Below are 26692 nucleotides of genomic sequence, written 5' to 3'. Positions count from 1 at the left end.
TTATGATGATCTCTTTCCAAATAACGAGAGTATTGAACCTCCTGTTATTCTAAAGAGCTCAGAACGCTTTTCAGGCTTCCTCCCTTATTTGATCTGTAGGTTTATTTGACCATGAGGTTGCAAAGAGCTGTTGTTCTCTCCATTTGGTTAAGGAGAAAATGAAGCCCAGGGAAGTGTGGGTTTGGTCAGGTTCACATAATTATGTTGTCCTGGAACCTGGATCTCCTGACTCTCGTTTTCCATTAGATGGCATTGCCTTTCTAGAATGAGGTTAACAAGGATTCGTAGGAAGCACATTATTTAGAGAACAATTGTTGGGTTGGGGACAGACTGAAAGATAAGAGCTATTTACTGAACCAAGGAAATCGTTTCGTCTCTCTGAGGCTTCGCCACCCTTTTTGAGCATAACGTTTCCTGAAATTCCTGAAAAGCAACGAGTTACATTAGATGACTGTAATTAAATGAGCTTGCACAATTATATTCAAAAATAATATTGCTTTAAAAGTTGCATTAACAGTCATGCATAGCAAGGGCACTGTGCATTGGTGGGGGCCAGGAGAGGGCTGGAGAACAGGCCATTGGCTCCTCCTGCCCCTCTCTCTTCAATTCTTTAATTGACTTTGAACAACTTCAGTTTAGCATTTCTTCCCAGGATGAATTCAGACCATATTTTAAGTTCACTTGGGCACTTATGCATAGCGCTTTGTGCTGACTCAAGCCTCAGGAAAAGAGGTTGGGTTGCCAAGCCTGGAGTCTAAACTTACAGCTTCACTTCAGCAAGGACGAGAAAAATGCAGGTTTACCAAAAAAATTCGCTACTGTGTTTCCATTCATTCTGAAAGGTTCTACAGGAAACCAGAAGCGTTGCTGAGTATTACTGTCTAGGGCTGAGACTTCTGCTCATAGACATAGTTCCAGCTTCCACAAATACCAGGGCTTAGAAGCTTAGAATGCCTTCTGAGACGGTGATATGGTTTGGTTGTGTCCCCACGCAAATCTCACCTTGCCACCACACTTTTTTTTTTTTTTTTTTGAGACGGACAGAGTCTTGCTGTGTCGCCTAGGCTGGAGTCCAGTGGTGCAATCTCAGCTCACTGCAACCTCCGCCTCCTGGGTTCAAGCGATTCTCCTGCCTCAGCCTCCTGAGTAGCTGGGACTACAGGTGCCAACCAACACACCTGGCTAATTTTTGTATTTGTAGTAGAGAAGGGGTTTCACCATGTTGGCCAGGCTGGTCTCAAACTCCTGACCTCGAGTGATCTGCCCACCTCGGCCTCCCAAAGTGCTGGGATTACAGGCGTGAGCCACTGAGCCCCGCCCCAGATCTCACCTTGAGTTGTAATAATCCCCACATGTCAAGGACAGGGCTAGGCGGAGATAATGGAATCGGAGGGGCGGGGCCCTCTAGACTGTTCTCGTGGTAATGAACAGGTCTCACAGGATCTGATGGTTTTATAAATGGGAGTTCCCCTGCACAAGCTCCCTCTTGCCTGCTGCCATGTAAGACAAGACTTGTCTTCGCTTCTTTTTTGCCTTCTGCCATGATCGTGAGGCCTCCCTAACCATGTAGAACTGTGAGTCCGTTAAACCTCTTTCCTTTATAAATCACCCAGTCTTGGGTATGTCTTGATCAGCAGTGTGAGAACAGACTGATAGAGAGGGAGATTAATCAAATGCAAAAACCCAAACTAAGAAGTAACCTCCAGGATTCTTACAAACGCTCCAAGGATGTGTTCATCAGGCAGTCTGAGGCTTCTGGCGGCACCTCTCCTCCTTCCCTACTTTCTGAGACTCTTGTCTGAACTTTACGGAAGCGACAGGAGCCAATAGGAAGCTACCAGGCTGCACTCCCTTAATGGCTCACAAGCAGGGCGCCCTAACTTGCCTTTCTTTACAGTTGTGTGGCTGTGGGGATTAAATTCTTCCTGTGAAAACTGGGGGACACCTGTTCTGTCCACCATAAAACGTTATCAAGACCAGGTGCAGTGGCTCACACTAATCCCAGCACTTTGGGAGGGAGGCCTAGGTGGGAGGATTGCTTGGGCCCAGGAGTTTGAGATCAGTGTGGGCAACATAGTGAGACCTCGTCTCCACCAACAATTTAAAAATTAGCTGGGCATGATGGTGCACACCTGTAGTCTTACCTGTTCAGGAGGGTGAGGTTGGAGGATGGCTTGAGCCCAGGAGTTGGAGGTTGCAGTGAGCTCTGATCACACCACTGCACTCCAGCCCAGGTGACACAGCAAGACCCTGTCTCAAAAAAAAAAAAAAAAAAAAAAAAAAATGTTATTGGCTGGGCGTGATGGCTAACACCTATAATCTCAGCACTTTGGAAGATTCACTTGAGCCCAGGAGTTAGAGACCAGCCTGGGCATTGATAGGGAGACCCCATGTCTACAAATAATGTAAAATAATTAAAAAATTAGCCAGGCATAGCAGTGCGCGCCTGCGGTCCCAGCTGACTGCAAGGTTGAGATGGGAGGATCACGAGCCCAGGAGGTTGAGGCTGCAGTGAGCCAAGATCGCTCTCCTGCACTCCAGCCTGGGTGACATAGTGAGGTTTTGTCTCAAAAAAAAAAAAAAAAAAAAAAAAAAAAAGAAAGAAAAGAAAAGAAAAAAGAAAGTCACTGAAGAAGTCAAAGGAAACCATCTATTAAATATTGCCTTATAAATGGAGAGGTACCAGGTAGATATGAGGTATTACTAAATTTGTGAAACCATAAAGAGATAGAATAAAAAAGTATGCCTTGGTTTTGAACAAAACCCCTCATTCTCTCATTCACAATGTATTTATGAGATACTTTTGGCACAATGCTGTTGTCTGAATGGCTGTGTCCCTCTGAAATTCCTATGCTGAAATCCTAACACATTAGGATATTAGGAGGGTAGGGCCTTTGGGAAGTAACTAGGTCATGAAGGTGACGCCTTCATGAATGGAATTGTTGCCATTTTATTTTATTTATGTATTTATTTATTTTTTTTGAGATGGAGTCTTGCTCTGTCACCCAGGCTGTAGTGCTGTGGCACAATCTCGGCTCACTGCAACCTCCCCCTCCCAGGTTCAAGTGATTCTTCTGCCTCAGCCTCCCGAGTAGCTGGGACTACAGGCGTGCACCACCACACCCAGCTAATTTTTTATTTTTAGTAGAGACAGGATTTCACCATGTTGATCAGGCTGGTCTTGAACTCCTGACCTCAGGCGATTCACCTGCCTCGGCCTCCTAAAGTGCTGGGATTACTAGGTGTGAGCCACTGTGTCTGGCCATTGTTGCCATTTTAAAAGAAACCCCAGGGAGCCCCTTCCAGCTTGAGGACACAGCTGAGAAGGCACCGCCTATGAACGAGGAAGTGCACCCTCATCAGACACTAAGTCTAACACTGCCTTGATCTTGGACTTTACAGCCTCTAGAGCTATAAGAAATAAATGACTATTCTTTTTAAGACAGGTAGTCTATAGTATTTCATTGTAGCAGCCCAAATGGACTAAGACACACATCTCTCTTTAACCGTGCATTGTTTTCCAGAGATATATAACAGTGCCCTGTAGTGCTTAAGGCCAGGGGACATGCATGTGTAACCTCTGGGAGCTTCAGTTATATCAAAAATAATTTTTGAGAGAAACGTTTTTCTTTAAAAAATTATGATGTATTCACTTATTTATGCATTCATTCGACAAGTGTTTATAGAGGACTTGTAGAGGAAAATTAGATGCTCTCAGTAGCTGGAGAGTCATGATTCTGTTGGCACTCACTCATGATCTGTAACCCTATCTCCATATGATATTTCTAATAATTCTCAGCTCATCAGTATAGACAATCAGTCTTACCCCTCCATCTTCCAGTAGTTTGATAAGTGTTTACTTGAATGCAAATCTTTTTGCAATTATTGTACAACTTCGAACTTTGGACCAACAGGTTGAATTGCAGTCAGAAGATTGTGTCAAACTTTCCTATGCAACTGGTTCTGAAATTTCCACCATGCAATGAATGTTGTTTTGTTCCTGCGGCTTTCTTGGCCTTTGGCTCTCTAAACCTCAAAACACACAACGGTTTGTCTTTGCAAAGCCCTTCCCTGACGGTGTGGAACAATCACTCATTCCATTGCAGAACTGTACCACCTACCCTCTTCCTTACCTCAAAGTTCTGCTCAGTGAGTTCTTTCACTAAGGAGAGCTATTCAATAACTTTTCTTTCCACTGAAGATTAGATTTCCCAAAAATCAAAATAACACCAGCAAGACCAGCGAAGGGCTAGAATTCAGGAAGGCAACACAATATTGCTGAGAGCGCAGGTGCTCTGAGCCAGGCGGATAGTGTGGATTCCTGCTCCACTTAAAAGTACGCTTTGCACCTTTAGACAACGTCTTCACCCTGCCAGTTCCACATTTGTAATGGGGACACAAATGTCGTCTATAGGGCAGTTTCTCTGACAATGCTTTGCAGTCTTTGGTGCAGGAGAGTCCCTTATGTCAGGGACTCCACGTTCGAGCTTCCTTGACATTATTTTTATTTTTATTTTTATTTATTTATTTATTTATTTTTATGATTATTATTATACTTTAAGTTTTGGGGTGCCTGTGCAGAACATGCAGTTTTGTTACATATGTATACACGTGCCATAGTGGTTTGCTGTACCCATCAGCCCATTATCTACATTAGGTATTTCTCCTAATGCTATCCCTCCCCTAGCTCCCGAGCCCCTGAAAGGCCCCGGTGTGTGATGTTCCCTTCCCTATGTCCATGTGTTCTCATTTTTCAATTCCCACTTGTGAGTGAGAACATGTGGTGCTTGGTTTTCTGTTCTTACGTTAGTTTGCTGAGAATGATGATTTCCAGCTTCACCCATGTCCCTGCAAAGGACATGAGCTCACCCTTTTTTATGGCGGCATAGTTTTGTTTATTTATTTATTTTGAGTTGAAGTTTCAGTCTGTCGCCCAAGCTGGAGTGCAGTGGTGTGATCTCAGTTCACTGCAACCTCCACCTCCCGGGTTCAAGTGATCCTCTTGTCTCAGCCTCCTGAGTAGCTGGGACTAGAGGCATGCGCCACCATGCCCAGCTAATTTTTGTATTTTTAGTAGAGGTGAGGTTTCACTATGTTGGCAAGGCTGGTCTTGAACTCCTGACCTCAGGTGATCCACCCACCTCGGCCTCCCAAAGTTCTGGGATTACAGGTGTGAGGCGCCACACCCAGCCCAAGCTTTCTTGACATTTTATGTTCATCCTGAACATTTGTGTCTGTCCTGCACACTGTTCGGCAATGTAGTCAGGCTTGTTTTAATATACAAATGATGTTTTCCTTCCCAAATATTTGAGTAAAACAAGTGCTCCAGAGAGAGACTTTGCGTAACTCCAACATCCTACAGCATACATACCTATGTACATACCCAAGTATGGCTATTAAGAGGATACTCAGGGCTGAAAATATTCAACAGGTGTGCATCTGTGAGAAAATATGGGCTGTAAAAATATTGAAACATATTTGTTTTGACTGGTGTGTAGGTGCCCTCACTTGGCTCTCAAACCCTTGATATCAACCACTACACTAAACTCTCCCCCTACTACCAATACCTCTCCCTTGTTAAAGCTACTAGTCTTATGGCTGTGATTAGAATTCAGTCTACTTGGGAGCAAACCATTGCGCTGTGTGTATTTGGAACAACATTGTATCCAGCATCCCTTGCTCCTCTGCTTTGGGACGCAGCCTTCTTTACATCAAGGAGCTCTGACTTCCCCATTCCATGAGGTTCTGGGAGGTTTCTAATCATAGCACCCACTTCCTCCCTCCAGTGGTTCTTGGAATGGGCAGTGATACAAGTCTGGAGAATTATAGTCCCCCTCAGTCCCCTGGGTGCGGTGACGGTCATGAGCACGTGACGAGGGGCAAGTATGTAACCCAAGATGGACCAGTCAGTCTTTCCCTGAAACCCTGTGTATGGATGTAGGGACTGAGAGGCTTGTTGTCTGCCTTTGAAACGAGCTGAAAGGATGTGACCCAGAGCTTTTAGTGGCCTTGACCATGTAATGAAGAAGGACCCTATGGAATGACACCCAGACAGCAATGGACAGGTGGAGACATTGAGAAAAAGAGAGGGCCCTGATGATATTGTCTGAGCATCAGACCATACCTGCCTCCTTTGCAATGGCGACTCTCAAACTTCAGTGTGTACTAGCGTCACCTGGAGAACTAACACAGAAGCCGGAGGCCCAGGCTTGCTGAAGAGGGGTAGGGCCAGGTCCTCTGCATTTCTTCCACATTCTCCAGGTGATTTGAACACACACCAGACTTTGAGAAATACAGCTCTGCAAGCACATGAACCACTCTCTCTTCTGCTGTAGCTACTGAGGGTTCCTATAAGAAGCGATAGAGAAAATCACCTAGCATTCTGCGCAGTGAAGGTGGCAAACCTCCAGTCGGGACCCCAGAGTCTCCCTGATGCTGGATGGCTGAGTGAGTTGCAGTGTTTGCTCCCAGGAAATACACTTCATGGACCCAGCGATGGCTGGAGTGGGGTGCTAAGGTATAACGTTGATTGGGGAATGCTCCTGAGATCAACCACTGTGGATGGAAAGGGAAGAGAAAGGGGCAGGATTGGGCAGAGGGAGACACTGGGCTACAATGAAGCATTGATGAAGGCTTCAGCCAACCTCACAGAAAGCTCTGGAGAGAGGAACTCCATGCTAAAACTGGAGTGACACCTTCCACCTGTTTTTACTCCCTCATGTCTACAGTTACCTGAAGAGCATTCCTTGAGCTGGAGGAAGTTAGTGGGAATTTGGCAGAAGAATGGGGGAAAAAACAATGAACAATCACAGATGAGGAATCCTTGCAGGAGGCAGGGCCACCATTTCCTCAGGTTCCCTCTCTGCATTTTTTTTTTTTTTTTAAAGACTGAGTCTCGCCCTGTTGTCCAGACTGGAGTGCATTGGCATGATTTCAGTTCATTGCAACCTCTGCCTCCTGGGTTCACAGGATTCTCCTGTCTTAGCATCCCAAGTAGCTGGGATTACAGGCATGTGCCACCACGCCTGGCTAATTTTTGTATTTTTAGTAGAGATGGGGTTTTGCCATGTTGGCCTGGCTAGTCTCGAACTCCTGACCTCAGGTGATCAGCCCGCCTCAGCCTCCCAAAGTGCTAGAATTACAGGCATGAGCCACCGCACCCGGCCTCTCTCTGGCTTTTGTCTGATCTCATTAGGTCCTGGATTCATTCTCTTAATAACTTTCTCATGGGATGTGACTGTTGCTAGCTCAGGTTTCTATCCTAGGAACTAAAGAATATAAGACTTCCACCAGCCCAGTTGAAGAGTCCCAGCCAAGCCACCTGTATTACAGCCACTCCTGATACCAAAATCTGTATTAGTCAGGGTTTGCTAGAGGGACAGAACTAGTAGGATTGCTGAACATATAAAGCAGAGTTTATTAAGGAGAATTGACTCACACGATCACAAGGTGAGGTCCCACAACAGGCCGTCTGCAGGCTGAGGAGCAAGGAAGCCAGTCAGGGTCCCAAAGCTGAAGAACTTGGAGTCTAATGTTCGAGGGCAGGAAGCCTCCAGCACGGGAGAAAGATGGAGGCCGGAAGACTAAACCGGTCTAATCTTTCCTCGTTCCTCTGCCTGCTTTTATTCTGGCCTTGCTGGCAGCTGATTAGATGGTGCCCACCAGATTGAGGGTGGGTCTGCCTCTCCCAGTCCACTGACTCAAACGTTAATCTCCTTTGGCAACACCCTCAGAGACACACCCCGGGACAATGCTTTACATCCGTCAGCCCCTTCAAGTTGACACTCAGTAGTAACCATCACAACACCCTAGCTTGAATTAGGTTTTGTCATCTTGCCTAGGTTCATCCTTATGTCAAAGGGGTAGCAACTTTTACCAGAAGGGGGGTCGGGCAGATGATAGTCCCGCAATCTCACAATGACAGTGACTAGGGAAGTAGTTTTACATCCATCACCTCATTTCATCTTCACAGAAATCCTGCAAGGACATTAAGTATTACCTCAACTTTTTTTTGCCTGGTCCAGTGGCTCATGCTTGTAATCCCAGCACTTTGGGAGGTCAAGGCAAAATGATTGCTTGAGGCCAGGAGTTCAAGCCCAGCCTGGACAACATAGTGAGACCCTGTTTCTACAAAAAAATAAAAATATTAACCAGGCTTGGTGGTGTGTGCTTGTAGTCCCATATACTAGGGGGTCTGGGGTAGGAGGATCGCTTGAGCCCAGCAGGTCAAGGCTGCAATGAGCTATGACCACATCACTGCATTCCAGCCTGGGCAATACAGTGAGACCCTGTCTCCAAAAAAAAAAAAAAGGAAAATAAATTACCTTGACTTTTTGATGAGGAAACTGAGGCTCACACAGTTCCTGCATGGAACTCTAACTCCAAGGCCCACATCCTTTCCAGCACCCCTGTGGGATGCCAGCAGGCCTTGCTTCTCTCTCTTCTCACTTACTCTGGAGTTCTTGGCACTTTTCACAATAGTTGTATCTGCTGTGTTAATTTCTTAAAATGAGAATCACTCAGCATGTTTTAGAATTGACTGGATGTGTCCGCCACCTAAGCTGTTCTGTGTACTGAGGCCTGGAGATGCTTGTGTTCACCAGGGACTCACCCAGAAAATGAAGGCTGAGGACACAGAAGAGCTGATGTTATTTCTATCACCTTCTCTCTTTCCAACATGCTAGTCAAACTCTCTTTCTCTCAGGTTCTCATGTTGAAGTTCTTTTTCCTATTTATCCTGCATGTTCTGCCCACTTCATGAGGAAGACAGGAGAAGAAAAGGGAGGCAAACAGAGAGAGGAGAGGAGAGGAAGCTATTTGTTAGCATTAGGATTTTTCTTTTCCCAGGAAGACTGAGATCCATGTAATCCATCTCTTCTCTTTGTTGATGAGTTCCTGGAGGTCCAGGATTAGGTTTATTCACTGCAGCGTCCCCCACATTTCCTAGCAGAATGCCATGAACATGTAAGTTTCTCGGTCAATGTGTAGTGACTTAAAGTGAGTTTTGCCTTGGGTCAGTTTTGCTGTCAGTTCTGTATACGATCAGGAAACAGCTCTAATCCTCTTCTTAGTGTCCAATGGACAGAAAACACACACCTGCTATCCTACCGAGGAAGAAAGGAAGGGAACATCATACGTATTCACTCTGGGAGGTGCAAAGGAGGTGCTTTATGTATGTTACCTTATTTTACCCTAACAACAACCACCCATGGGCAGAGATATTATTCTCTCCACTCCAGGGGAGGAAATTTAGAGAGAGTAAGTCATTTTGAATTCAGCATGGGGTAGGGTTTGTCAGCACAGACTCCAGACCACCTAGGCTTGTCCTCAGGTTCCACCAGGTACTCGCTTGTGTGGCCTTGGGCAAGTTCCACGATTTCTCTGACCTCACTTTCCTCATCTGTAAAATGGGGATGATAATATCTAGTAAACAGATTGTCCTGTAAACACAGTGCCTAACACAGAATAGAGTTTGATGATGGTCATTTAACAACACTTGCCCATCATTAGGACTTCTTTTTATCAGTACACAACTTGTTTAAAGCTTTAGAATGCACCGGAAACATCCAAAGAGCTTGTTGAAATTACAGATACCAGGGACACACCCCAATTAGGGTGACCAACTTGCCCCCATTTTCCCAAGACTTTCCTGGTTTTAGCTCTGAAAGTCCTGCCTCCTGGGGAACCCCACAGTCCTGAGCAAGTTAAGATGGTTAGTCACTGACCACCCCATACTAACCATATCAGAATCTCTGGGTGTGGGGTTCAGGTATCTGTAGCTTTAACAAGAGAAAGGCATTGGGATTAGGGAGAGAGTTTAGTGTAGTGGTTTATATCACGGGTTTGAGAGCTGGGTAGACCTGGGTTTGAATCTCCTTTTTGTCGTTTTTGAGAAATATGACTTTGGCTGTGTTGATGAGTTCCTGGAAAGCCCACTGGGAAATGGAGAGTAGCAGGTATGTTGTTGATTAGGGAATGCTCCTGGGATCAACCCTTGTGGATGGAAAGAGAAGGGAAAGGGGCAGGATTGGGCAGAGGGAGGCATTAGGCTACAATAAAGTCTTGATGAAGGCTTCAGCCAACCTCACAGAGAGCTCCGGAGAAAGGAGAGCTGTTAAGAGTTGTCCTGAATTGGAGAGAGGGGGCCAGGCCTCTCTGCTTTCATGTCAACCAGGTCAGTGGATGCTGGCTACCCTGCAGCAATCACCCGGGAGGCTGACAGCTGAGAGCTATCTGTCAACAGCGTTTCTTGCAGCTTTGAGAATAAATATTACAGGGAACAACTTTTTCAGGTGCCACATCACAGCATCCACTATAGGGTGAATTACTCAACTCCTCCAAGAATTAATAAGATTCCCTGCACAGAGGGTGGTTAAGGATTAAGTGCACATATACAGTGTGGTCTCTCTGACACTCTGCAAGCACTCAAGTCATTTCAGCTAATATAATACTCTAAAGATAGAATGGGGTAGAGCTTGAGATGGAGGTGGGACTGCTTCAGAAAGCTTTCTTGGAGGCATTTCTGACTTATCTGTGTTACTAGAAGCAACAATGCTTGAATTTTTATTGTAGGATGTGTTACTAGGTTGAGCATGAAACGAAGATATAAAGTGGGTAAACAAGTGAATTCATTTAACAATTGTTTAATAAACACCTGTTAAGAGAGAGTGTAGACTCTGAATGAAGGTTGAAAAGGAAAGTAGTTTTTGCTCTGGAAGAATATGTAATTTAGTGGGCTACCCATGGCTTATATAAGAGATTCCATGGAAAATTAAACACATTTTTATTAGCAGCAATACAACGTGGTATGGAAGACTGTTGGTACTAGAATATGGTGGGTGTTGGATATTGGGTTCTATAATTACCTCCAATAAGAGACTCTTCATTTCCATCAAAATGTGGAATTAGATACTGCTGCTAGATACGTTTTTTTATTTTTGTTTTGTTTTGTTTTGTTTTGGAGATGGAGTCTCGCTCCGTCGCCCAGGCTAGAGTGCAGTGGCATGATCTCGGCTCACTGCCAGCTCCGCCTCCCAGGTTCCTGCCATTCTCCTGCCTCAGTCTCCCCAGCAGCTGGGATTACAGGCGCCCGCCACGATGCCCCACTAATTTTTTATATTTTTAGTAGAGACGGGGTTTCACCGTGTTAACCAGGATGGTCTCGACCTCCTGACCTCGTGATCCACCTGCCTCGGCCTCCCGAAGTGTTTTTGTTTTTGTTTTTGTTTCTGAGACAGAGTCTTGCTCTGTCACCCAGACTGGAGTTCAGTGGCATGATCTTGGCTCATTGAAGCCTTGACCTCCCCAGGCTCAAGTGATCCTCCCACTTCAGCCTCCCAAGTAGCTGGGACTACAGGTGTGCACCACCACATCTGGCTAATTTTTCTATTATTTGCAGAGACAGACTTTCACTCTGTTGCCTAGGCTGGTCTTGAACTCCTGGGCTCCAGCGATCCTCTCGTCTTGGCCTCCCAAGGTGCTGGGATTTCAGGCGTGGTTCACTGCACCGGGCTGTGGAGAAGCTGTAATGGGATGGCTACACTTTAACACATTAACTTGCTGAAACATTTTTGGGGGCAATTTTGAATCTACATCAAGAGCCTCAAAGACACCCATGTCCTTTGAAACAGAATCCTACCCCTGAGACTCTTATCCAGAATTATTTGAAATGAGAAAAAATACGGGAGGCTGAGGCCGGAGAATGGCGTGAACCCGGGAGGCGGAGCTTGCAGTGAGCTGAGATCCGGCCACTGCACTCCAGCCTGGGTGACAGAGCGAGACTCCGTCTCAAAAAAAAAAAAAAAAAAAAAGAAATGAGAAAAAATAAAAAGAAAGAAAACACTGAAAGATGTTTTCTTTGTTATATGGCTCCTAACAGAAAGACTCTGAAAATGCTTTCGATGTTTCATGATAGGGAAACATTTATTTAAAATTAAAATGCAATTGTCTTGGAAAGGGTTGGGTTTCATTTGGGACCCATTTTCCAAATGAAGGAAGTTGAGGCCATTAATCAGTCATAGGTTTGTTGAGACAGGTGGAGACAAATGGAACCAGGCCTTGGGTGACATCAGGAGTATAATGGGACAGAAAGCTACTGACCTCCCTCCATGTATAGATGCACCAAATAAGCATCTACCCGCAGGTCCATTTCCTCAGGAAGTCGGAGGCCAGTTGAGAGACACCTACCCACCAGACAACTGAGAAAACGTTGATATCAGATAGACAGGAAAACTGGGGCACACTTGGGCACAGTACACACACTGACCACTGTGCCATAAAATTGGGAAAGGAGTTCCCGTCACCCAGCTTCTTCCTGTGGAGAGGATGGTCTGAGCCCCGCATGAAAAGCCCCAATCCTGTTTCCCCACGGTTTAACACTTAATGTACCGACCACAGGAAGAGAGGGGATTAGATACACATGTGTAGGAAAAAAATCTAGCAGTTTAATATGGGCATGCAAGTATTTTCAGAGACTTTATACAACTGTGATTGTATAAAGCGCAGAGAAGTGGCTTAAATCAGTGCAGAGAAGGGGCTTAAAAACACGTGTGGCCAAGCACAATGGCTCATGCCTGTCATCCCAGCACTTTGGGAGTACGACATGGCAAAACCCTGTCTCTACAAAAAACAATGATAAAAATTAGCCAGCTGTGGTGGTGCATGCCTGTAGCCCCAGCTTCTCAGGAGGCTGAGGTGGGAGGATCACTTGAGCCCGGGAAGTCGAAGCTGCAGTGGGTAAAGATTGTACCACTGCACTCCATCCTGGGCAACAGAGCGAGAGAGAGACCTTGTCTCAACAAAACAAAACGAACAACTCTGTTTCCACTTGGAAGGAGTTTCCAAAACATACCTGCAGCTGCTACCTGGTGGCCTGGCTTCTAATTAACTTGCTTGGGGAGTTAACGAGACAATTATTAACCCGTCATCAGTCTGGGAGGAGTTTGTACTCATGCTAAGTGCTCCAGCCCTTATAACATCCACCTAAGGAACTGCGTCTTAAATCTCCTAGTGCAGGGAGAGGATAGGACTGGCAAACACATGTGTCTCTAGACTGCAGAGGGAAAAAAAAGTGGTGGTTTTACATTATAAAGGGTGCATAAGCAATTTGAAGGACTCCATCCCCAGGGAGCAGTGCTGAGAAGGGGTTTAAAAAACACAGCCCCTGTATATTCTGGATGTTAATCCCTTGTCAGATGAATAGTTCGCAAATATTTTCTCCCAAACTGCAGGTTGTAGCTTCATTCTGTTGATTGTTTCCTTTGCTGTGAAGGAGCTTTGGAGTCTGATATAATCTCATTTGCCTATTTTTGCTTTTGTTGACTGTTTTTGAGGTATTATCCATAAAACCTTTGCCTAGACCAATGTGCTGAAGTGTTTTCCATATGTTTTCTTCTGCTAGTTTCATAGCTTCTTACGTTTAAGTCTTTGATGCATTTTGAGTTGATTTTTTTATCTGGTGAGAGACAGGGGTCTACTTTTATTCTTCTGCATGTGGATGCCCTCTTTTTCTAGAGACACTTGGAACACAAACAACTCAACAACAAACAAAACAAAAACAAAAACAAACAATCTGATTAAAAAACGGGCAAAAGATTGGAATAGACATTTCTCAAAAGAAGACGTACAAATAGCCAAGTATACAAAAAAATGCTCAACATCACTAATCATCAGGGAAATGCAAATCAAAACCAAAAGAGATATCATCTCACCCCAGTTCAAATGGCGATTATCAAGGAGATAAAAAAATAACAAATGCCGGAAAGGATATAGAGAAAGGGGAACTCCTACAGTACAGCCGTTATGAAAAACAGTATGAAGTTTTCTCCAAAAACTAAAAATAGAATGACCATATGATCCAGCAATCCCACTGCTGGGTATGCATCCAAAGGGAAGGAGATCAGCATGTCAAAGAGATGTCTACCCTCCCGTGTTTATTGCAGCACTATTCACAATAGCAAAGATATGGAATCAACCTGAGCGTCCATCAACAGATGAATGGATAAAGAAAATGTGGCACTTATACAATAGAATACTATTCAGACATTTAAAAAAAGAATAAAATCCTGTCATTCACAGCAACATAGATGAGCCTGGAGGACATTATATTAAGTGAAATAAGCCAGACACGGAAAGACAAATACCACATGTTCTGACTCATATGTGAGAGCTGAAAAAGCTGGTATCGTGGAAATAGAACAGTGGCTGGGAAGGGTAGGGAGAAGGAGGAATAGGGAGAGGTTGGTTGATGAGTACAAAATTACAGCCAGATAGAAGGAATAGTTTCTAGTGTTCTATAGCACTGTAGCACCGCAGGGTGATTCTAGTGAACAATAATTTATTGTCTATTTTCAAATAGAAGAACAGATATTGAATCTTCCCAACACAAAGAAATGATAAATGTTTGAGGTGACGGATAGGCTAATTACCCTGCTTTGGTCATTTCACCTGTATACCTGTTTTGAAATGTCACATGTACCCATAAATATGTATAATTATTATGTGTCAATTTAAAAGAATGGAACAAAATCTCTTTAACTCTTGGTCAGGAATTCTATTCCTATCTCCAACAAACTACCTTTTTGCTTCTAACTTGCTGCCCTAGAGTGAAATGTTAACTCCCAGTGTTGCCAACTATGAAGCCAAAAGAAAATGACTTGATGTATGTTGGTGAAGGTATTTGGTTTGTGTTTTTAAATTTTTTTTTTCCTTCCTTCTTTCTTTATTTCTACGAATGTTCAATCAGGTGAATCTTAGGAAAAGAAACTAATTTCTACCAAAATCTTACCTTGAACTCCCTAAGTGTAAACTTACTGTGGTTTCACATGCCCTTTCAATGAGGCATCTTGGGATTAGTCTTCGAGGGAAATACAGTCATGAGCCATAAAACAATGTTTCAGTCAGCAACAGACCCCATATAGAATGGAGGTCCCATCACGTTATAAACTGTCTTTTTACTGTACTTTTCTATGTTTAGAAACACAAACACTTACCATTGTGTTACAGTTGCTTACAGTGTTGGTACATTAATGGGTTGGACAGGTTTGCAGCCTAGGAAAAATAGGCTAATCCATTTGTCCCAGGTGTGAGTAGCCTATACCACCTAGGTCTGTGTAAGGACAATTGATGATGCTCTCACAATGATGAAATCACCTAGTGATGAATTTCTCAGGACATATTCATGTTGTTAAGTGACAACACATGACTGTAAATAAAAAGTCCATTTGTTTGACAAATTTTAATAGTACCTTCTTGGTACATCATCATGGTCACATTTGATTTGATTAGCATGTAAAACTCATGATGGGGCTGGGCATGGTGGCTAATGCCTGTAATCCCAGCAGTTTGGGAGGCCTAGGCGGGTGGATCATCTGAGGTCAGGAGTTTGAGACCAGCCTGACCAACATGGTGAAACCCCGTCTCCACTAAAATACAAAACTTAGCTGGGCGTGGTGGCAGGTGCCTGTAATCCCAGCTACTCAGGAGGCTGAGGCAGGAGAATCACTTGAACCTGGAAGGTGGAGGCTGCAGTGAGCCGAGATCATGCCATTGCTGGGCAACAAAGCAAGACTCTGTCTCAAAAAAAAAAAAAAAAAAAAAAAAAAACAGAAAACAACAACAACAACAACTCATGATGGCAGGGGAGGTACAGAACTAATGATCACCACACCTGACTCCCGGTTTCCCAGAGCTAGGGTTCTTACACTGGTGTATCAGTTAGGACTCGCTCTTTTAGAAGTGACAGAAAACCTGATAGGAATCAGTTTGATTAAAAAACAAAGGTTTTTTTTTTTGTTTATTTTTTGTTTGTTTGTTTGTTTGTTTTAAATAAAAGGGAGTGTATTAGCTGGATTTTGCAGAAAAGTCCAGGGTTAATCTCGCTTCAGGCGTGGCTGAATTTGGGGCTTAGTTGATATCAACTGAAGAAAGCATTGGAGCATCTCTGGGCTCCGCCTTCCTTTGGGTGGGCTTCAGTTTCACCTGCAAGTGATAACGAGGTGGTGGCTACAGTAGCAGCTACAACCCCTGTCTCTGGTTTCAGGGCCAGTGGGTGAGAACAGGAGTCATTTTCCCAGAAGTCCAGAGAAAAATCTCATTAGGTCTCATTAACCCTGAGTGGGTCACATTCAGACAGCGAGATGAGAGGGGGTCCCCAGAAAACCTCCAACCAGCCTGCCCACTTGGGGTGGAGCCTCGGGAATTTCCTGCCATTTGCATCAGGGAGGAGCCTGGCCCCTCCTCTTCCTGTGTGTAACCTGGGATTCCATCAGGAAGGGTTGTAGCCAGACTGACATAGCAAAAGTCCCTGTTTCCCCCTTTTCTTCCTTTCCACCCAATAAAACCCTGTCTTACTCACCATTCAAATTGTTGGCGAGCTTTTTCAAATTGTCTGCAAGCCTTAATTTTCATGGTCATGGGACAAAGAACTCTGTCTTTAGTTGAACTAAGGAACAATCCTGGAACATGACCACTCTACCAATCAGAGGGAAATGCAACAGACTGATGGGCACAGGCCTGGGTCACATGTTCCACCCCTGGAGTTGGGTGGTGGGGAAGGAGTCGGTTTCATGGAGCACAGAAAACCACAGTTCCTTAAGAGTGGGATGAGATGGGATGAGATGGCTTTAAGGAGGAAATCGGGATGCACTTACTAGGTAGTGAGTGAGTGAGTACCAGGCAGCAAAATCAACAGATGTCTACTACAGTTGGACTGTTGTCATTTTATTCTAGCTTTGCTGGGAAAAAGCCACTACGAACGCATTCAGCAAATTGCAGACTTGCGCTGAAGAAAAGAGACACAAGAATTGAAGGAGCTCAGCTTCTTTTCTCTAAATAGAACATAGTTTATACTATTGAGGACAGATGCTTGTTTATTCTGTGCAGAGAGCTCTCCAACCAAAAGCATTTCCAACATCCTTCCCTCTGCAGATTGTTGCGGGACTTTGCAACTCTCACTAGTCAAAGGGAAACCTTAGGGAGGGGCTATTTAAGATGGAGTAATAAATATGTTTGGAGAAGAGCTAAAGGGCTATGTTATTTCACAGTTCTGGAATTCAGAGCAATAAAAAAGTAAACAGTCTTATTGGCTCAAAGGGAAGAGTCTTTTCATCTTGAAAATGACTTTATTTGGATTATTTCGGCCTCTCAAGAGACTTCCCCTGTGGCTGTATTATAAAATAACTCCTCGTGGTTCATTACACACTGTTCTGTCGGGCCTTGTGAAACAAGAAATGACTTACTGCATTTATTTGCTGTGTGATGGGGCTTTTCTGTTATTTACACATTCTTTGGTATACTACTATTAATTCATATCCCCTTCAAATATGTAATTTTGGAGGCAATTTTCATTAAAATTTCTTATAACACATACATTTGAGATCATTGAACTGAGGCCTTATTTACCCAAATTGCTTATGCCAATACTACTCCATGGGTTTTAAAAGTAGGACACATTTTTGGAAATGGTCTCTGATGATGAAAATTTGGAGATGATTCTTGATCTCTGGAAAAGCAAGTGTTCCCAACACAGGTGAAATCAATTCACTTCTAAGTTGATACTTATGGCAATTTAATGAAACCAGTTTTTATGAATTAAGAAAGACATTTCTTTTTAAAAACATTTTTATTGATACATAATATTTTACATATTTATGGGGTACTCGTGATATTTTGTTACATGCATAGAATGTGTAATGATCAAGTCAAGGCATTTAGGATATCCATCATGCAAGTATTTGTGATTTCTATGTATTGGGAACATTTCAAGTTCTCTCTTCTAGCAACTATGAAATATGCAACACATTGTTGTTAACTGTAGTCACCCTGCTCTGCTATGAACATTAGAATGTATTGCTTCTGTCTAGCTGTATGTTTGTAACCATTAACCAACTTCTCTTCATTCCACACACCACACCCTTCCCTCACTCTGTTAATTATCATTCTACTCTCTATTTCCATGAGATCAACGTTTTTAGTTCGCACATATGAGTAAGAACATGCAACAAGAATAAAAACACATGAGAAAGGCAAACAGATATTTATATTTCCAGGCCTGGTTTATTTCATTTAATGACTTCCAGTTTCATCCATGTTGCTGCAAATGACAGAGTTTCATTCTTTTTTTGTGGCCAGTAGTATTCCATTGTGTATATTTACTGTATTTTCTTTATGTATCCATTTATCTGGTGATGGATGCTCTGGTTGATTTTTGTGAATAGTGCTCAAATAAATATGGGAGTGCAGATATCCCTTTGATATACTGTTTTCCTTTGAAAAGGACATTTCTTTCTTCCTTTTTTTTTTTTTTTTTTTTGACAGAGTCTCACTCTGTCGCCCTGTCGCCCAGGCTGGAGTACAGTGGTGCAATCTCAGCTCACTGCAACCTCCACCTCCCAGGCTCAAGTGATTCTCCTGCCACAGCCTCCCAAGTAGCTGGGATTACAGGCAGGCAAAACCACACCTGGCTAAGTTTTTTTTGTATTTTTTGTAGAGGTGGGGTTTTGCCATGTGGCCCAGGCTGGTCTTGAACTCCTGAGCTCAGGCAATCTGCCTGCCTCAGCCTCCCAAAGTGCTAGGATTACAGGCGTGAGGCACCGCACCTAGCCTGGACCTTTCTTTATCTTACTAACTGAGCCCTAGCATCTGGTGGGTTCTAATCCAGATGAGATATTACTGAGAACTGGCAAAGTTAGGAAAAATTTGAGAGAGTATCCCTATAATGAATAATATCAGTTTTTGAATTCCACTTTTTCATTCTAGTTATAGAATAGCCCCAGTTTTTATTTATGGAACCCTACACCCATATACTTTACTATGGTCTAGCATATATTCTATTGGGCTAAATTCTTAGAAAGAACAAAGTAAGCACGTAGCCTTCCTGCCAGGCTAGGAAGGAAGCTGAGTAGGTAACTTCCTGCAGTATAATTCAAGGGATGTTAGAAAGTATCCTGCCTAAAGGTTAAGATCCCACAGAAATAGCCCATAGCAGACACTCAACAAATATTTGTTTAATGAACAGAAAAACAAATAAATTAATTGGCATAAACTCATCTTGCAAGCAAAATTAGAAAAGGATTATTTAGATATTCCTCTTAATTTATCTTCTCATTTCTAATGGGGTCTACTGTTATCAGTGTTACAGCAGTGACAACCGTTGTCATTAAAGAGTATCATACCGGGACTCAGAGAAGAATGTGTACACCTACCTTCTTAGAGATAGAAATAGAACTGTGAATAATGAGGGAACTTTCAGAAGTACATGAAATCAGTTCCTCGAACAATGAAAAACAAAACATAATTCTCTTTGTTCAACCATGCTGGTGGCATTTCTATTTTATGAAAAACCTGGCCTGGCGTGGTGGCTTACGCCTGCAACCCTAGCACTTTGGGAGGCCAAGGCAGGCAGATCATGAGGTCAGGAGATCGAGACCATGCTGGCCAACGTGGTAAAACCGCATCTCTACTGAAAATACAAAAAAAAAAAAAAAGAAAAGAAAAGAAATTAGCCAGACGTGGTGGTGCGTGCCTGTAATCCTAGCTATTCAGAAGGCTGAGGCAGGAGAATCACTTGAACCAGGGAGTTGGAGGTTGCAGTGAGCCGAGATCGCGCCACTGCACTCCAGTTTGGCGACAGAGCGAGACTCCACCTCAAAAAACAAACAAACAAACAGAAAACCGTCACCATCATTTCTAAGTCTCGGGTGCCTTCAAATGTATTAGTCACAGTGGGCCCCTGGGTTTTACCACTCCAGGGACAACGTGCATAGACACTACCATGTGAAAAGCACCTTGGAGTTGTGACGCCCAACGCTCCTGTAGTTACTCTACTTGGCATTTATTGTTGATTTGTAGTAGCTTGTCCAAAACCTCAGTTCTTTAAGGCATGGTTTAAGTTTTTCAGGTGTTGATCTCGTATTAATTAGCAGGCTTGTAAAAAATATTGCCTTACATTAATGAATTATTTTTACTTTCTCCCTGCTTTTCTGTTCTATGGGCGCTTAGGAAGAAGAATTTCAAGAAGAACGTAAGTGCCTCGAGCTGGAGCAGAAGATGACATCAGGTAGAGTACATTCTGTATGATTCCTTTTCCAGGCTGCTATTGCTGACAGAAGTGCTTGGAGCATCCTAAAGCTTTGCAGATTGCAAAGGAAAACCTGTATGTTCCAAATGACTGGAGACATGACTAGAAATGTCACGTGTGATGTATTCCAGGCACGACATCTGGACAATCTGGTTGTGATGCAGAAAATAGCTCGTTCTCTTCTTTGTCTTCTTTCTTTTATTGATTACAGTTCTTGATGAACAAACAGTTACAAAGAAGTAGATGATGATAATGATGAAAAAATTTCAAATTCAGTAATGCTAAACTAAGAAGTATCGTTATTTACTGAAATATTTATGATTTTCTTGGGAAACATTATTTAGATAAGTTTGTTGGGGGATTTTTATGTTTGTGAGTGGTCAAGTACACAGCTTTGCTGAAGTGATTTATGCCACAATAGGACTCCCTAGGAGCTAATGTGGAAAGAAATAAATGACGAGTGAATTTATAACTTGGTTTGTGACTAAGATCTGTAATGATAATGAGATGTAATCGTCATAAAATAAACATTAGCTGAATGGACCTAATAATAATGAAAGCTAAATCTTAATACTCTCAGCCTCTATTTACCAACGGCTTTTAGTTTTAGTTTGGTGTTTTATGTGATTCGGTGTTAGAAGATGGCTCCAGATGTGTTTCCTGCTGGCAAAGGCTCATGTTCTTATAATTTAATGGAAATTAGGGAAAAGAGTTAAGAAATTGGAAGTGGTAATGAAAAGAGTATGCAAAGTGAGAGGAAAAGTAGCATCCTACTCTGGTATAGATGAAGGAGACAGAATGAGCAATTAATCAACTCCACCCTTTCCCTCTACACCCAGCCCCTCCCAGGCTCCCTGTACCCCCATCAATTACCAACATTGCTTTAATTTAGTGCCTCTTCCTGGAACACCCTCCCCTTGCAGATCCTTGTACAGATGGCTCAGTTCAAACATCCTGTCCCAGAGAAAACTTTCCCAACCATCTTGGCATTCTTCCAAATCACTCTTCATCCCATTACACATTTTTTTTTTCATGATGCTCATTCCAATCTGATATGGTTTGGCTCTGTGTCCCCACCCAAATCTCACCTTGGATTGCAGTTCCCATAATCCCCGTGTGCTGTGGGAGGGACGCAGTGGGAGGTAATTTAATCATGGGGGCAGTTACCCTCACGCTGTTCTCATGATAGTGAGTTCTCACGAGATCTGATGGCTTTATAAGGGGCTGCTCCCCCTTCACTCTGCATTTCTCCTTGCTGCTGTCATGTGAAGAAGGACGTGTTTGCTTCCGCTTCCGCCATGATTGTAAGTTTCTGACGCCTCCTTAGCCCTGCAGAACTGTGAGTCAATTCAACCTCTTTTCTTTATAAATTAGCCAGTCTCTTGCAGTTCTTTATAGCAGAATGAGAATGGCCTAATATACGATCCAAAATAATCTTTCTGTTAATCTGTGGTTTATTGCAATATTGTCTCTTAGAGAGCAAGGACATTAATAGTCTTGTTTAATGGCATCCCTAGTACCTTGGACAGTGCCTGGCACATAGTAGTAATTCAGTAAATTTTTGTTAAGTGACCCCTGATGTCCATTATGAGCAAGGCACTCTCTTCCTGTCTGTAGTGGGGGTATAGGTGGGGTAGGTTTGGCATAGGCCAACACTATGCCTATTTTAAATTTCTGGGATATAAAAAAGAATATGACATGGCACTTGCCCTCAAGACAACAAATTATATTTGCAATATGATAAATAATGTGAAAATATCTATATAATCAAAGTGCTGCTGGGAGCACCGAGGAAGGAGCAATTCAATTTGCATTGGGAAGCAGGATCAAAGAAGGCCCCTTGGGGTTGATGATACTTGTAATGAAGATTGGAGTTTGAAAGCCTACTTTCATAAGAGGGGCATAGTAGGGGCAGTGGTGGAGTTTACATATCATACCTTTGAAAATGACTCTGAGCACCACTTTTGCACATTTGCCCTTGATCTTTCACTTCTCGGCTACAGAATAAGGTTGGGAGGATGGTCTTGGCTGCATCAATGCAAATTCAGCCAACGCAAAGGCTTTGAATTTCCCAGCTGCTGTTATAAATGCTTTTATTTGCTCTCTTGGCATAGTGCCTACTACATTTTGTGAACATTTGTTCACACATGGTGGGAAGGCATCACTACTCACTAAAGACTTTCTAAGAAATGAGATGACTTTATGGAGTTCTTTCATGACACCTCTGGATGAGAAATTAGACATCCCATTCTGAAAATTCTGCTAGGGTTCCCAGTTCCTTAGGCCCTCAGTGTGTGTTACTAGAGATTCAGCAAAGTGGTGAGGATTTCCCTCAGCAAATGCATTTGGAGCTGGACATCTCCCTGAAAATAATTTCTGCAGAAAAGAACAAATGAAATGTAGGTAGACATTTGTAATCCCGATTTCTCTGTGATCAACTGGTATGGTTTTAGAGTATTGACACAAGAATAGAAGGCTTATTACTTTACTTTCTTCAAAAACATCGAACAATGCTGTTGTTTAAGTGGAAATTTCAAGCAGAAAATGCAGTTCCTCCTTATTTCTTTAAAATGCTTGGATCCACTGACTTTGGGGTTTGCTATAGAGCTCCTCTTCCTCTTTATTCAGGATTTATTCCTAAATGTGTGTATTTGCGTTGCATCTTGCTTTGGGTGTACTTGTGTTTCTAGTTCTAGATCATTCTATCCAGATCTCCCATATTGATTAACCATTCTTTAAAATCCTATTAGGTATAAGTTGTGTCTGCTAAATTATTTGAGAAGTATGAATATATGCTATATTCACTCAAAAAACTTTTATTGAATGTCTATGTGCTAGATATTGTAATAGGAATTATGCTATATAGCCATGAATCTGAGAATGAGGAGGAGGATACATTCTGAGAAATGTGTCACTAGACAATTTTGTCATTGTGTGACCATCACAGAGGGCACTTACACAAACCCAGACGGTATAGCCTACAACAGACTGAGGCTATATGGTGTTGCCCACTGCTTTTAGGCTATAAACCTGGACAGCATGTTATTACACTGGATAGTGCAGGCAATGATAACACAGTGGTATTTGTGTATCTAAACATATCTCACCATAAAAGAGGTACAGCAAAAAATACAGTAGTATAATCTTACGGGTCCACGGTTGTATATGTGGTTTCCCGTTAACCAAAACATTGTTACATGGTACATGACCGTATTTAGCGTGGTAAATACAACAGACATGACTCCAGCCTCCTGGAATGTATGGAAAGTGAGAAATACAGCCATTAGACAAATAAAATGTGAGTTATAGAGAAATGGCAGCCTTTAACTAGTAAAATGTAAGTTTTAGAGAAAACAGGGTACTGTGAAAGTCTTGCCTTCACAGAGCTTTAGTCAAATGGAGCCTTTCAAACATGAACACAGAGAGCTAGGACAAAAGGTGGGATACAGCATATGCTGAAACAGAGACATGAGTCGGGAGCCGGGGAGCACTAAGGAGGTGAAAGAAATGCAGCTGGAGGAATCCAGGAAGTTTTTCAAGAGAATGCACCATAAGAGCTGGGCCTTGAAGGATAGAGATGAAATTCACGTGTGCAGGGGGACACGTAAGCCAGGGTGTTTATAAAGCAAAACCCAAATACTGTAAATTGAATTCCAAGTGATACCTACTTGGAGTTCAGCTCATTTGTTTTTATTATTATTATTATTATTTTGTGACTGATGATCTAAGTCTTGGGCATCTAACACTTCATCCTGAGGTCCATAATTTGTATTAATACTTGTAGGAGCCACCCATGTGACAATGACAGACCAGTTAGGAGTGTGCTCTGTCTTTACCACCATCGTTACTGTCTTCTGCCCTCAGATAATTGTGTCTGTGTACATTGGAGACCTTTCTTAGTAGGTGATTGAAAGATGGAACCTCAATGCCTTTCCCGGGATCAGGTTGCATTTCCTCGTCATTTTGTGGATATACAAGCTTCGTGGATACATTAGCCCATTTATAAGAAGTTCCTTTTAATTTGATGAATTGTCAATGGGTGCCCCATTTCAGCAAGAGAAGTGCTGAGCAGGTTCTGCAGGGAGATGAGGTTTATCTTTTTATCATACCTGCCCTTTCTATGTTCCAAGCCTCCTCAGTGAGTGTATTAGTCAGAGTTCTCTAGAGGGACAGAATTAATAGGATAGATGCATATATGAAGGGGAATTTATTAAGGAATATTGACTGACATGATCACAAGGAGAAGTCCCACAATAGACCTTCTGCAAGCTGAGGGGCAAGAAAGCCAGTCCGAATTCAAAATCTCAAAAGTAGGGAAGCTGACAGTGCAGCCTTCAGTCTGTGGCCGAAGGCCTGGGAGCCCCTGGCAAATCACTGGTGTAGGTCCAAGAGTCCAAAAGCTGAAGAACTTGGAGTCTAATGTTCAAGGGCAGGAAGCATCCAGCACGGGAGAAAGATGAAGACTGGAAGACTCTGCAAATCTGTTCTTTCCACTTTCTTCTTCCTGCTTTTCTTCTAGCCATGCTGGCAGCTGACTAGATGGTGCCCACCCAGACCGAGGGTGGGTCTGCCTCCCCTAATCCACTGACTCAAACGTTAATCTCTGTTGGCAACCCTCTCACCAACACACCCAGAAACAATACTTTGCATCCTTCAATCCAGTCAAGTTGACACTCAGTATTAACCATCACAGTGGGGTTCCTTCCTCTACACCTTCGCTTCCCAGTTTCTCTATCATCAGAATGGCATGCACTCAAGCACAGATACCTTGGTGCACTGTGTCCCCTCTTTCAGCCTATTGGTATGTTAAGCCTCAGATCTACTTATGGAATGAAAAGATGTGGTGGTTATGAAAGGGATTTTAAACATCAACAAACAGGTAAAGAAGGACAGAGATCATCATGGTGAGACCCAGTCTCTACAAAAAAAAAAAAATTAAAAAAATTAGCTGGGCGTGGTGGCACATACCTGTGGTCCCAGTTACTGGGGAGGTTGATGTGGGAGGATCACTTGAGCCCAGGTGGTCGGAGCTGCAATGAGCCATGATTGTGCCACTGCACTCCAGCCTGGGTGACAGAGTGAGACCCTGTCTCAAAAAAAAAAAAACCAAAAAACAAAACAAAACAAAAAAACAACCAAGGCAGGTCAGAGGTCAGATGTAGGGAGAATTGCCTCCAGCAGCAATTACACAGTGTGGCTGGTCATTTCCTTCACCTGAGCATAGAAGGCCCTAAATGATGGGAGCAGTCAATGAAGACTTCGTTAGACTGTGTGCTCCCCAAAAGCAGGGATTATGTCTGTTTAAAAGTGAGGTGAGGTCCTTTATTCGAAGGTGCCATTTTTAAAGATGCTTTGCAATCCCTTCTATATAATATTCAATGCAAAAATAAAGAACATATAAAAAAACTGAACCTGGGCTATGTTTGTAACTCCACATAGGGAGAAGGAAGAATGAGGTAATGGTGATACGTTGGGTGGAGACCCTGCAGAGGAAAGTTTTCCATATTTAAGAGTTCCTATGATGTGATCAGGATGCTGTTCTGATAATAGAGACTAAAACAAAGATCCTTTACTAATAATGACGAGGGAAAGGCCACAATGCCACAGACAGAGAGAACTGCATGTCAGCAAGAAGGCACAATTTGAAGCCTCACTACATGACTCTCTGAGGGTGAGCCGGTTATTTGAAATTGCTGAGGACAGGGACTGTCGCTGGTTTACCTTTTCTCACCTGGGCTTGTGCCTCTCATCTCAGCAGCTGCAAAACCAAAATCACTCTCTTCCTGAACTAGTCAGAGTTCTCCAGAGAAACAGAACCACTGGGACATAGATATAGAAGGAGATTTGTTATGAGGAATTGGCTCACATGATTTTGGAGGCTGAGAAGTCCCACGATATGCCCTCTATAGACTGGAGATCCAAGAGCCCAACTGGTGAAATTCTAGTCCAAGTCCAAAGGCCTGAGAACCAGGAGAGCCAATGGTGTCAGTTCCAGAACAAGGGCAGAGAAGACTGATGTCCCAGCTCAAGCAGTCACACAGAAAGCAGAAGGAGTGAATTCCTTCCCCTTTCCCCTTTTGTTCTATTCAGACCCTCCACAGATTGGGTAATGCCCACCTACACTGGGGAGGGTGATCAGCTTCACTGAGTTTGCTGATTTAGATGTTCATCTCATCTGGATACACTGTCATGGACACATCCAGAAATAACGTTTAATCTGGGCACCCCTTAGCCCAGTCAATTTGACACAGAGAATCAACCATCACACTTCTCTGGTGAATTAGTCCTTTCTTGCATTGCTGTAAAGAGCTACCTGAGACGGGATAATTTTTAAAGAAAAGAGATTTAATTGGAACACAGTTCTTCAGGCTGTACAGGAAACATGACTGGGGAGGCCTTGGGAAACTTGCAATCATGGCGGAAGGTGAAGGGGAAGTAGGCAGGTCCTACATGGCTGGAGAAGGAGGAAGAGGGTGAAGAGGAAGGTGCTACATACTTTTAAACAACCAGATCTAGTGAGAACTCACTATCATAAGAACAGGGGAAAATCCACTCACATGATCCAGTCACCTCCTGCCAGGCCCCTCCTCCAACATTGGGGGTTACAATTTGACA

The 26692-nt window shown here is 43.2% G+C and overlaps 1 protein-coding gene across 1 annotated transcript in view; it reads left to right on the top strand.

Moving 5' to 3' along the window:
* FAM107B (family with sequence similarity 107 member B) overlaps positions 1 to 26692 on the top strand; it is a 257258-nt gene that overhangs the window by 87675 nt on the left and 142891 nt on the right. Inside the window, exon 2 of the mRNA XM_073018730.1 lies at positions 19999 to 20056. Within this exon, the coding sequence (XP_072874831.1) occupies positions 19999 to 20056 (58 nt within the window). The remainder of the gene's footprint in view (positions 1 to 19998; positions 20057 to 26692) is intronic.

This window comes from Chlorocebus sabaeus, chromosome 9 (assembly GCF_047675955.1).
Source record: "Chlorocebus sabaeus isolate Y175 chromosome 9, mChlSab1.0.hap1, whole genome shotgun sequence".
Lineage (NCBI taxonomy): Eukaryota > Metazoa > Chordata > Mammalia > Primates > Cercopithecidae > Chlorocebus > Chlorocebus sabaeus.
The sequence above is the reverse complement of the archived record's forward strand: the minus strand, read 5'-3'. Positions and strand labels throughout refer to the sequence as shown.